This window comes from Pinus tabuliformis, chromosome 3_2, assembly GCF_031772625.1.
Source record: "Pinus tabuliformis cultivar Carrire ecotype Pingquan chromosome 3_2, CPIR1, whole genome shotgun sequence".
Lineage (NCBI taxonomy): Eukaryota > Viridiplantae > Streptophyta > Pinopsida > Pinales > Pinaceae > Pinus > Pinus tabuliformis.
This window is the reverse complement of record NC_142302.1, coordinates 419,919,384-419,933,135: the sequence shown is the minus strand read 5'-3', so window position 1 is coordinate 419,933,135 and position 13,752 is coordinate 419,919,384. Positions and strand designations below refer to the sequence as shown.

At 42.7% G+C, this 13,752-nt stretch overlaps 1 protein-coding gene across 1 annotated transcript; it reads left to right on the top strand.

The window, feature by feature from the left end:
• Positions 1-2,943: 2,943 nt before the first annotated feature.
• On the top strand, positions 2,944-3,798 carry LOC149181147 (uncharacterized). The gene has a single exon (XM_089414098.1). The coding sequence runs from the start codon at positions 2,944-2,946 to the stop codon at positions 3,796-3,798; it is 855 nt and encodes a 284-aa protein (XP_089270224.1).
• Positions 3,799-13,752: the final 9,954 nt, after the last annotated feature.

Genomic DNA, 13,752 nt, shown 5'->3' with positions numbered 1-13,752 from the left:
AGAAATCGTTCGACGTACAGTGACTAGATTTGCAACAAATTTCATATCTTTGTAATTTGTGGTTGAGCAAAAGATAAATCTGAAGAGGATGTTCTTGGGACCTGAGTGGATGGCATCTAAATATTCCAAGACCCTTGAAGGCATTGAACTTGTTGCACTTGCGTTTAATGATGGTTTCTAGAAAGATACCGAAGAGATTATTGTTGTGATGGAGTCCCTTGTTAGAGTTCTTAGGTACTTCAAGTTTTTAACTTTTTCATGTTTTAAATTTCATTTAAAGCTTCTTCTTTTTTTTCAATGTTTCATATTTATTTAAATTTGAAAGCTTGAAATTTTAGGATGGTTGATGGTGACGAACCCGCTATGGGTTACATTCATGAGGTGATGGATCTTACGAAGAAGGCCATCAAAAGAAGATATGGGGATAAGGAGGCAAAGTATATGCCTCGTTGGGACATTATTGATGCACGTTGGGATAGGAAATTGCATTCCCCCTTACATGTTGCTAAGTACTTCTTAAACCCACAGTATTTTTATGATAGGAGAAAATTTAATGAGAATGGGGAGGTTCACAGAGAACTTACGACATGCATGGAAAGGTGCTTCCTTGATCCAAAATTTCAAAGTAGTGTCTTTTCCCAACTATAGGATTATAGAGCACCAGCTAAATTATTTTCCTATACCAGTGTTATACAAGAAAGGTCTAAGATGTTTCCAAGTACCCTTTGAGGCTTAAAGGCTTCATCAATTCATTAAATTTGTTTAAATTTTATTTTGTATGTTAAATGCTTTGTTAAATTTTGTTGTATTTTTAAGCTTTTACTATTTAGTATTTAGTACATCTACTCACAAACCCTTGCCACTTGCTATGTCTTTGGTGGCAAAATTTTTGTAGTGATACACTAGATTTGAAGAGATTCACCATTCGAATCTTAAACCAATCATGCGGTGCTTCAGGTTATGAGTGGAATTGGAGCATGTTTGAGAGAACACATTTTAAGAAGTGCAACCAATTGACACAAAAGCACTTAAATGACCTTGTATTTTTCCATTACAATCTACGACTTTGCAACAAGAAAATATTAGATGAGAGCTTGAATTTGAAGGTTTCATAATCTGATTTGCAATTTAAAGTTTAAAATTTAAAGTTCAAGGTCAAACTTAAATTCACATTTCAATGTCTCATGATAATGATAGGTTTGTACCGAATTGATGTATGGTAGAGCAGAGAGAGCTCTGAGCGGACGGAGCGATTAGGGTTTTGCAGGAAGCTGTGACGGTGCAGACAGCGCTGCTCTAGTACTGCACTCATCCTATCTGTTTCCTCTGGCGTGTAGCAGAACAGCACGGCATTAGATAGGCGCTATGGAATATCCTCAGGGGGGGGCGTCAGAGCCCTCCCCAAAGCAGAACGACCCGGAACAGGCATTCCGTTTTGGATCGATCGATAGAGAGATCCTGAACAAAGGGAAAAGACAACAGCAAGATCACAAGAAAACAGAAGGACGACAAGACCATGACAGCGGCAATCAGGAAAAGGGAAAAAACCCGGAGGAAGCACCAAAAGTATCCTCTACAACCTGTAAGCCAGTAGCCACAGAAAGGCCAAGAATCGAGTTACCTGGGCACAAAATAGATGCTCGAATCGAGTTCATGAGAGATCATGCCATTATTGGGAAATTTATAGGGTTCTGGCCGACGGAAAGAGCTCTATATGGGTGGATTGCAGCAAAATGGAAGCCAAAAGGAGATGTTACTCTGCAGTTAGGGCCGAAGGGCTTCTTTACAGTTATCTTTTACTGTATTGAGGACAAACTCAGGGTACTGGGAACAGGGCCTCACTTTTTCAACGCAGCAGGCCTGTACATGAGAGATTGGATACCAAGATTCAACCCGGACAAGGAAGACCTCACCTGGGCGCCAGTCTGGATCAGAATGTATGGACTTCCAGATGAATATTGGGACGAGGACGTTCTCAGGAACATTGGAAATGGACTAGGGGAATACATTAGAACTGCAGAAGAAACAAAAATGCGCAGATTCATTTCCTATGCTCGCATCTGCGTATTCATGCGGCTGAATGAAGCACTTCCAGAATCGGTAAGTCTCTCTCATAGGGACGAAGAGTGGATCCAACCCTTGGACTACGAGCATGTTCCCTTCCGGTGCAGAAGATGCCATGCTCTAGGACATCTCTTCCGTGACTGTCCCTTGAATGCCAAAGTTACTTCACCTGACCCTTCTGCCTCAGATGCCCAAGATGGCTTTACAAAAGCCCCCAGCCGAAGACGCGCGCACAGGAAACCCTCAAATGGGCAAAAGCCCCTGCAAAACAGCTCTAGTGGCCCTGCATCTAAGAATAGTTTCGAAATCCTGGCTCAATCCTCTGAGGATCCTCCCCCGATCTCTGAAGCTAACCCTTCCCATCCCTCCTCTTCCACCCACCCACCTCCTTCTTCCTCCTCCCCCAATCGCCATTCCCCCTTCCGCTTCCATGATCTCCCCTCCGGGGATAAGAAGGATCAGGCAAAGAACGACAAGGAAATGGATATCGATGGAAAGTCAGATCCTCCTTCTAACGAAAAATTGATTGAGGACGAAGGCAATCAGGTGCAACAGATGGAAGAGGAGCCGGAAAGCATAGACATGCATGGCCTTGATATTCTAGAACTGGAACTAGCATGCAAAACGAAGGCGTATGACAGCATCTCAGAAGCCCAACTTAGCAAGTTGGAAGTGGTTATCTCAAGAGCATACCAGCAGCAGCAACTTGGGATTCAACCAGGAAGCCAGTGGGATGGAAGCCAACCTCCAAAGGAGTCAAAAAAGAGGGGACGAAAAACAGATCTACAGAGAACGATCGAGGTCGGGAAACTCCTGGTAGACTCAGGCAGGTATGCGAAATTGACAAAGTACTACAAACCCTCTCCAAATGGTTGAACCATGAAGCTGGTCTCATGGAACTTAAGAGGGCTCAACAGCCCAGGTAAACTTAGAATGTTAAAAAACATGATTAAAGCGGAAAAGCCGCAAATTTGCTTACTCCAGGAAACCAAATGTAACGGAACCACATTAGGCAGCATCCTCACAAAAGCTTGGCCAGGATGCCGCTCAGTAGCAGTAGATGCATCAGGAGCGTCAGGAGGGCTGGCCATAGCATGGAATACTCAAGCAATAGATCTCTCAGAGTTCCATGCCTCTCATCACCTCATACAGGCAGCCTTCCACATTTTGGGCACGAATGTACATGGTAATCTCTCGAATGTATACTTCCCGCAGGATACAGGAAGCAAAATAGCACTTCTAGACACCATCGAGGCACTGAATAATAACAGAAGGCACCCTCTCTGGATCATTGGAGGGGATTTTAACATGATCACTAAGCTAGAAGAGAAGACTGGGGGGAGAAACAGATTGGAACAAGAAAACATCCATTTCAAGGACTTCATTCAAAACGCCTCCCTTATAGACATGCCTTTCTGCAATGGCACATTCACGTGGAGTAATCACAGAGCCGGCAAATACCAAATCGCATCCAAGCTCGATCGCTTCCTCATCTCAGATAATGCGATTCATCTTGGAGGGGACATCACAGCCGCTATTCTCCCGCATACCGGTTCGGACCACTGGCCGATAGCTCTCCAATGGCAACGACCCGGAAACCAGACTCGGAGACCCTTCCGTTTCGAAGGTTTCTGGCTCTCGCACCCTGAGTTCAAAGACTTTGTTAAAGCCACTTGGACCTCCTTCACCCCTCCAGAAGGATCTAAGATGTACAAATTCCAACAGAAGCTCTGATTCCTAAAAATCCACCTAAAGCGATGGAACAGAGAAACCTTTGGAGATATATTCAAAGCACAGCAAGATCTCAATCGGGAACTAATGGATCTCCATCAAAAAATTATCACAGAAGGACACACAGAAGGGACACTGGAACAGGAAAGGCGCATCCACAGGCAGATTGAGGAAAGGCAGAAGCAGGAGGAAATTTACTGGAAACAAAAGTCCAGAATAAGATGGTTGAAGGAAGGCGAACGCAACACCAAATTCTTCCACAGAACCACCATTCAAAGAAGAATGCACAACAGCATTCCGTTTATCCAGAAGCCAGGAGGGGAGAGAGTAGAAACGCATGAGGAAATCGAGGAAGAATTTCGCAATCACTTCAACCAGATCCTTCAAGAGCCGGAAGGAGATAGAAGACAAGCAATTGAAAAAATCACTAACAATGTGCCTAGAATCATTACGGAGGAACACAATGAGCTTCTCCTCCGCCCGATTCAGCTTCAGGAGGTGGATGAGGCAATGTCCCAGCTCAAGGATGGAAAGGCTCCTGGACCAGACGGATTCACCACTACGTTCTTTCATACCTTTTGGGAGATGATAAAACAGGAAGTATGGCAAATTGTTGAAGAATCGAGAGCACTCCACTGGATGTTACCTTCTCTCAACACCACCTTCATAGCCCTCATACCCAAAGAGGAGGACTCAATCAAGCCCGACAAATTCAGGCCGATTGCACTCTGCAATGTAATTTACAAGGTCATTTCTAAAGTTGTGGCTAACCGGCTGAAGCCCCTGCTGCCGCTGCTCATATCCCAGGAACAGTCAGGTTACGTGGAAGGCAGACAAATCTTGGACGGCATTCTCCTTACGCACGAGATCATTCACTCCCTCAAACAATCAAAGCAAGCAGGTATGATTCTTAAGCTTGATCTTTCAAAGGCTTTTGATAAACTCAGCTGGAACTTTATTCAGCAAATGCTAAAAGCTTTTGGTTTCAATACTATGTGGATCCGCTGGATAATGAGCTTAATAAGTTCAACTCAATTCTCCATCCTTGTTAATGGAATCCCTTCTCGGCCCTTCAAACCATCAAGAGGAATTAGGGAAGGGGATCCCCTATCCCCTTTCCTATTTGTTCTCATGGAAGAAGGGCTTGGCCGTCACATCAAGCAAGCTCTCCAATCCCACCAGCTCAAAGGTCTTTCTGTTCACAACTCCCCTGCGTTCCCTCATTGAGAAGCTTGAATCTCGTCTCAACCTTTGGACGCACAGATCTCTCAACCTAGCCAGCCGGGTCGTGCTCATCAAGTCAGTTCTCCAGGCAATGCCATTGTACCTTTTCTCAGTCCTTGCAGCACCCAAATGGGTCTCAAAAAGAATCAGGAAGCTCCAGCGCAATTTTCTATGGGGTGGATCAGCTACAAATAGGAAATGGGCGCTAGTCAAATGGTCTGCAGTATGTCTACCAAAAGAAAAAGGAGGCATAGGGCTAAGAGATCCGGAGCATAGTAATTCTATTATGAGTGCCAAAATATGGTGGCACTGGATCACTAATCCAGAAAACCCTGGGCAAGAATCTGGACGGCCAAATATGCCAACAACCGTCCCCAGGAGGAGCTCATTCGGTTCACCCCCAAGGAAAAAGGATCACTAATCTGGAATGCGGCAAAACAACATTTCCAGTTAATACAGCAACACAGCTTTTGGGAGGTCAGGAATGGCAAAACGGCGAGATTTTGGACAGACGCATGGAACCAAATGCCAAAGCTGACCCACATTCTGCATTCACCGCTGGACCATATAAGGCAGGAGCAGCAGCAAGAAAAAATCCATCACTACTGGTTGCAGGAGTCGGAGCACGGATTCAGGAAATGGATACAGGGAAATCAGTTAACTAACCTCACAAATCTACAGGATACAGGGGAATTGGAGAGGGAGCTTGGAAAAAGGAGAATCAGACATGATGAAGGCAACGATATCCTAAGATGGGGATACCGCCCAAAAGGTAACTTCTCAACTTCAGAGGCCTACAAGATAGTCTGCAACCATAATATCCCATCGGACCCAATCTGGAGTATAATATGGGATCCTAACTCATGGCCCAAAGTCTCATATTTCCTGTGGTTGGTGAGTCACAAAAGAATTCTCACCTGGGACAAACTACGAAGGAGAAATTTCCATGGACCATCTATATGTCCTAACTGCCATCAAAATGAGGAAACGCTCCAACACCTTTTGGACTCCTGCCCCCTAGCCAATCATTTGTGGGAAAAGGCTAGTTTCAGATGTCAAAAAAGGTGCAGAACAATGAATGACATAACTGACTCCCTAAGACACTGGCCGCAGCATCCTTATAAGAGCGAGCTCCTCAATTGCCTATGGAAACTGCTACCAGGTCTCATCCTATGGGGTATATGGAAGGAAAGGAATAAGAGGATATTTAAAAATCAGAGCTCTAGGGTCGATGATATATGGACCAGAATATGTGGGAACCTCAATGAAACGCTGGCTCTCCACTCCTGGACTCTGGAAGATCTCCCATCTCTAGACATCGAGAAAGGCATTCTAAGCAACTGGCATTTATCTCTACCACAGACCCCCCACAAAAGCAGTACTTCTACAAGCAGCAGCACCATTGAAGGTACTTGGAAGGCCCCCCCCAAGAACTCTTACAAGCTCAACTTTGATGGGGCCTCCAAAGGTAACCCGGGAAAGGCAGGCTTTGGAGGCATCATTAGGAATCAAGCAGGCACACCCTTACAGTTATACTTCGGATCTTTGGGATGGGACACCAACAACTCGGCGGAGATCGAAGGTTTATGGCAAGGAATTCTTCTCGCTAGGAACCTCAATCTTCAGCCCCTGATCGTGGAAGGAGACTCCCAGATTCTCATAAACATGGCCAGGAGACTTCAGAATGGCTCTCAAGCGGAAAAAATCACAAACAGCTGGAGACTTGCAGCCAGACTAGAAGCCATTGAACAAGCTCTCCGCAGCAACAGGGCTATCACCTTCACTCATACAAAAAGAGAAGGTAACAAGGTTGCTGACTTTATAGCTAACATAGGTGCAGATAATGATCATTATCTTCTCACAGGCACCATGGCCATCATATCAGACATTTCAAAGGCTCAGGAATTAGACAAGCTAATCCAAAGTGAGGCTGCTTCCCCGGATGCGGGTGCCACGAGCGCGGAGATGGGAACGCCACCTGGTCACCATGGGCGGTACCAAGAATAAGATGGGCATTCACTGCAATCTGCCGTCAGGGATTGCAAGCGTGGGTGTTGTTGAGAGAAGGGAGGGCAATTTATTGCCTGGTCCAGATTACAGCTATGGTTTCTGTGTGCAGTTATGGCATGCGAGGGTCGAGACGTCACAGAGGAGCATAAGTATGATGAAGGTAAGGAATGTTATGCATTGGATCGTTTACAGTTTGTGGAATTGGGAGTATGGTTGTCAGCTCCCAGAGGTTCGGCTCAAGGCGCCCCCTTTGCATTTGAAGTTGGGAGCAAGTCTGCAAGCGTGGGCGACAGGTGTGTTTCTGTTCACCCTGCTCTGTTTCGTTCTCTGGTTTCCAAAGCCATCATGGTCAAGCCCCGACAGCGCCTTATTAGCCGTCGAGGCTCTGGCAGAGGCGGAACTTCACGCCCCTCCGTTGATAATGCCTCTTCTCGCTGTTGTCGCTGTTTATGTCACCGAGTTGCAGAAGCTAATCCCTTGCAATCGAGCCAGTTCATGGATTCTGGCAATCCTGATGCGGGCTCTAATCCTCTTCCTGCGTTTGGAACCGCGGTTTTCTCCTTTAACAGCTCCCAGGCCAATTCGCGTATTAATGCCCATGTCTCTGTCCTTTTTCTGGAAGAACCGGTGGAGGAGGTCGGGGAGCAGCCCCGCCCACAGCTTCATCAGGCTGAGAGCTCCAGGGCTGCTGAGGGAAGGCCACAAGACCGTCCAAAGCCAGGCATTGACCCTCCTGCGACTCAGGAAGCGCCTTCGTCAGAGAAAGCCAAGGTCGATTGCCCCCCCCCCCCCCCAGAAGGTATGTGCTGGATATATGAAGAGGAGCCGGACGATTAGTCATCCGCTCGCTCAGTCTCTTCCTTTCATACGATGTTCTGGTTTTGCTATGAAACGTCATGTAAGCCGCTATGGCAGCTGGTATGTTTTGAACGTCTCTGTTTTGTATGCGAATTCTACTGTTCAGTGTGTCTCCACGCCCCTGCGAGGGAGTTTGATGAAGATTCTCCTTTTCTCTTCCACGCCCCTGAATGGAATGACTACTTCTGCCCTCACTGCTCCTCAAAGGTTTAAAGCCCCTGCGTGGGCATTCTATCTCTGTGGTAGCGCCCCTGCGTGGGTGTCTGGTCTCAAGGATGCTGCCCCTGCGCGGGTGATTTGTTTTCATGTTAAGGCCCCTGCGTGGGTAATCAATCTAGTGGTGTGGACCCTGTATGGGTGGATTTTTGAGCACTGTAAGTCCAGAGTGCCATCCCCGACCTCTGGCATATGACTTCATGGTTGTAACTATTTTTCTTTTAATGTAAATAATAGCATAGCATAGTATTAACGAGAAAGAAAGATAATGATAGGTTTGGACCATTCACCAATAGACCTTGAAGAGATAGATTTGCAAACTACAAATGCAGCAGACTGGGTCCAATTAGAGGAGGCTCCTCTTTTAAGCATACATGACTTGAAGAACTTTGAGAGTCAAGCAAGCAAATGAGTGGGAGTAATTGCTTCTAGTTCTCACTCTTAAGAGTCTTAGACTCTTAGTTACTGATTTTTTTCTAATTAGTATGTAGTTGTTTGTAAACTTTTAGAAGCAATTACTTCTAGTTCTATGTAGTCACTAGTTAGGAGTCATGACTCAGTACTTGGATCATGTTTGGACTCATAACATATATGAGATGCTTATTCATTCATGATATTTTGGAAATCTATTGATATTATTAATTTCTTGGACATGGCTTTACTGAATATCAATGCAATTTTTTTTTAATTGAATATATGTGTATATTTTTATTTATTGAATTCACTGATTTTTTCCTAATTTTTTCCCAATTTTTCCCCAATGAGATTAAAACTCTTAGCTCTTTTGCCTCACCGATTTATTGTTTATTCCGAGTCTGGTAACATTGGTTACAAGTTTCATTATTCACTTATGAGTGCTAAGGTGTGTTAAAGAGTGCCAATGCATGCTGAGGAGGGTTAGGGAGTACTAGGAAAACACACGGGAGCCGTAGGTCAAAATGCATGGAAGTGAATGAATATGAGGGTGTGTCGAGGAGTGTTAATAAGTGCTAGCTGTCATGCCAAGGAGGGAGTGACAAGGTATTCTAAGCATGGGTAAGCAATGCCAGGGAATATCAAGGAATGTCAAGAAGCGTTAGAGTGTGCTAGATAGTTCCAAGGTGTGGTAACATGTGCCAAATAGTGCCAAGGCATGCCAGGTGCTAAGACATGCTAGGATGTGTAGGGTGCCAGAGTATGCCAAAAACAAAAGGAATAGCCAAGATAAAATGAAATGAAATGAACACATAAGAGGGTTAATAAGTTGGGAATTTATCTTTTTCAAAAGCGGCATGCTAGGCAAAGTAATAATATGTTCCAATACATGCCAAGTGCCAATGTATGCCAAGTGCTAATGTTTGTCAATGCAATATTATGCCAAGGATTTCCAGGGAATGCTAGGGACTACAAGGAATGCCAACACATGATAAGGGAGTGCTATGCTATGCTATGGCATGCCAACATGTGCTTGGGCGTCCTACTCATGGCAAGATGTTCTAGGTACAAAGATGTTCCAGGTACAAAGATGTTCCAAGACATGTGATGTGCCAAGGAATGTTAGTGTACTATTCCAAATCATGTTAAGGTGTGCCATGAGTGTTGAGGAGTGCTAGGTCTCTCTCATTAATAGAATTGACAGAGCTTGATTATTTATTAAATAATATAGTTCTTGCACACACTAGTGGAACTTTATTTAAAGAAAATTTGCTAGATAATAAACCCAATAGAGATGAATCATGTGTTGACTCATCAGAAGACTATATTCTTATGAGTTGAGGGAAATGATACACACTAATTACTTCTTAACAAATTGAATGACTATTATAACCACTATGACCTTGGACACATAATGAAAAAGACTCCACAACAATGGTCTTAAATCGTTATATTTTGACAATAAATAGTAATAGGTACATAGCATAATCAAAAACTCATTGGAATGATCAATGATGGCGAACATTTTTTTATTGTCACCAAAAGTAACCAAAAACAGCATTAGTGAGGATCAATAAAAGATCATCACTAGAAGTATCACCAAAGAGAGAATTAGTGATGGGATTTTAAAAACCATCACCAAAAGTGTCACCAAAGAGAGAATTAGTGACAGACCATTAACGACCCTCAGCAAAAGTGTCATTGAAAATGGCTTTGGTCACAAACCTTAAAGGACCATCACTTATACACTTACAACAACTATTTTTTGAAGAACGTCACCATATGCGACATTGGTGATGGACCTTAAAGGTCTATCATAGGCATGAAGCATCATCAAAAATTCATTGGAATGATCAATGATGACAAACATTTATTGATCGTCACCAAAAGTAACCAAAAATATCATTGGTGATGGTCAGTAAAAGATAGTCACTAGAAGTGTCACAAAAAAGAGAATTAGTCATGGGCCTTTAACGACCCTCACCAAAAGTGTGATTGAAAATGGATTTGGTGACACGCCTTAAAGGACCATCACTATATACACTTACAACAACAGTTTTTTAAAGACCGTCACCATATGCAACATTGGTGATGGACCTTAAAGGTCCATCGCAGGCATGACCTTCACCAGTGACCTTTTCTCTTGTAGTGGCTACACTCTATGGTATCCCACTGATCAACCCCTCTCCCTGTCACCTCAAACTACGTAATTTGTAGTTACTGGGCCCTTTTGTTTAACTTGTCGTCAGTCCTATCCTTAGTTCATGGATAAAAATACATCATCTTAAATTAGGGAGTTTTCAGATCGATGTCATCTGTCATGGGTGAATTGCAGGAAAAGGTACACTATTGAATCATAGAGAGATGATGATGAAGAAGGAGAAGAAATAGGAAGCATGTCTAAAGACTCACTTGTAGTCAAATGGACAAATGAAACTATGAAGAGCAAGAAAAAAGAACACAAGTGGGCAATGACCTTCCAATATCAAAGATCATTAAAGACCCAAAATCATCAAGCTATGTGGAGGAGAAGAGAAATCACATCAAAAAAAAAATCTATCACTCAACAGGAGTAGTGGCTTGACACTATCACATCATCAAGCCATTCCATGTCCACATTGTCATGTCAAGTTGTGTCATGAGTTGTCACCATCCACCTCACTATTGTTTTCCATGTTTATTGTAAATCAAATGTATTGTAAAGTGGAAGTCCAATGGACACACATGAATATGAAGAGTCATATAAGTTGAAAAGTCAAAGGAAGTTGAATAGTCATGATGGTAGTCAAAGATTCACAAGGGGTAAGAATCACTCCTTGGTTATATATACCACCTCATTGTATGAGAAAAGGACTTTTCACCTTGGATATTCCCATAGAGCATTAGAGATATCAGTTAGTTCTTTGAGGAGAAAGGAGTGGCTCCAATGTCCCACTATTAGGGCTAGTGATGTATAATGTAAATATGTGTCTTGGAACATTTTCTTAATTACAGAATATTTTTTAGGCCAACACTTATTCATGCATGAATTATGAATGTTTCTAAGACTATTCTTTGAACTTTTGTATTTCATGTTCACTTTCAAATGTAATAAGATCATTGAACTATTTCGGTTTTTTTAGTGCTTAACATATTGAGAATGTGTTGTAATGGTTGTCACCGCTATCTCATCCTTGTGGACTATTGTGTGGGATACTGGACAAACCTTTCCTTGCTTATCGGTTATAACAACCGTCACATCCGTTGTGGACTATTCCATTGGATGTTAGGCAAATCACCTCATGTTCATTGGTTGTAACGATTGTCACATTGGATGTGGACTATTTCACTCGATGCTGGGTAGGTATTTTTGGTTCATGTTTGTCTCTTCCTGGGTGATACTATTACCTTTCACTTAGAGGATCACTTTTCTTCCCCGCTTTTTGCAGTAAGAGAGCCTAGACACAGTTGTGTTGCACACTCACCAGGCACACACACCTTTCTGTTTAAAGACACCATTGCATCGCTCTCCTTTGTTGACAACTAGAGCCAAGGTAGATCTTTGAGGATTTGGTAACTAGGCCTTTATACCGGATAGGACTCCTACACCAAAAGGTTTGAGGTCTAATTGGGACTTCATATCGGGGATATGCCCTTGGTTGACGGATTTCCACCACCATCAAAAAAATGGTGCTAGAAGGAGGGCCAGATGAAATGTTTTTCCCGTCGAGTCTGGTTTGAATATCTGATTCAAAATCTCTCTTCTCCAAATCATAATCCCAAGATGTTTTTCTAAAGAGCTTAACTTTACAATTCCCATGGGAGTTGTTCATATCCATCTGAGTTTAAGTTCAATGATGAGGGTAAATCAATTTTTTGCGAACATATATTTCAAGTTGTCTGTGTTTGTATTCTTCATAGATTATGTTCCAAAGATGTCATAGCTAGATTACTTGACCTCACATTCGAAGGTCATGTTAGTCAATCATCTCATACATTACCGATTTATTTTATCCATTCATTCCACCAAATTTCCAGGAAGCTTCGTAAAGCCTTCGATAAGTATAACTACCCAATTTTTTGTGGAAGAATCAATCGTTTAAGAATGAAACCTCATGAATTAGTTGAGGATCTTTTTGATATGTTCCTTCACCTTTGTTGTGAAATTCCTGGAAAAACATTTTGTCTAGTATTTCTTGAAACAAGAGTTTGTGCGCACGGTTCATGTCTCTTCATACAGTGAACTATAACCTCCTGATTTTCCTTCTTCTCCAAATCTTGTGAATCATTAGGCACCTCAAATTTCAGTGGAGGAGCTTACTACCCATTTCATTTTTTTACTCCTCCTTTTGCAGCCCCGATGAGGGTGCCTCCTGGCGGTGTTTTGTAAAATTGGGAAATTTGTGAATCAAATCTCTAGTCCATCTTCTCATTCTTCTTCTACTTCAATGGAGTAAATTAAAGAATGGTTCATGAAGCCTACGGTGAAGACTCACTCCTCCATTCCACAATATGATGTCACCATTCACAAGTCTAGTCACAAAGCTAATCTGAATTTCTATTGTCCTCTATCATCTACATATCCTGACTCTTTCTACCATGAGCCGCTTGATCAATATGCTTCACAATGAAGTTCTTCATATTCTCGTGATTCTCAAGCTACTAGCCTAGGTTGCAATTATGCACAATGTAGTCACAGTACCCGGGTAGAGGAGAAGGAAGGTGAATATGCTTCCAATCTCTCCTCTCTGTTTCAGAATCTTCCTTATCAAAACAATGATTTTCCATTCTTGAATGATTCTCAATCTGCTAATCTCGGTGGAAAATACAATACAGTCTATTATTTTAATCAATCCCTAGCCTTGGGTAGTGATCATTCCAATGATGATAGCTCTATTTCTGTATGTCGTGACAAATGCCCAAGCACATCATATGATCTTTTAGTTTCTCATGAAGATGTTAATTTAGATCCCCAATCTCGTTTGATCAAAGAAGGTGTTTGTATTGAAACTTCCCCTTCACCTCAGTATCCCTTGTGTGCTACAATTCATAACATGAGTACTTATGAGGAAGATACTTCATGCCCTTTCATTTCTCCGTCCAATGAGTTATCCCCTCAATTGACACAAGGCGGTGATTTTTTCCATGATGAAATTGAAAACAATAAAATCATCGAGTACCCTTCCCATCCCTCGTCATCTCTTAGCCTGAATGAAGGAAACTCTTAAAATCATCTTTCTCATGAGATCTCACCGA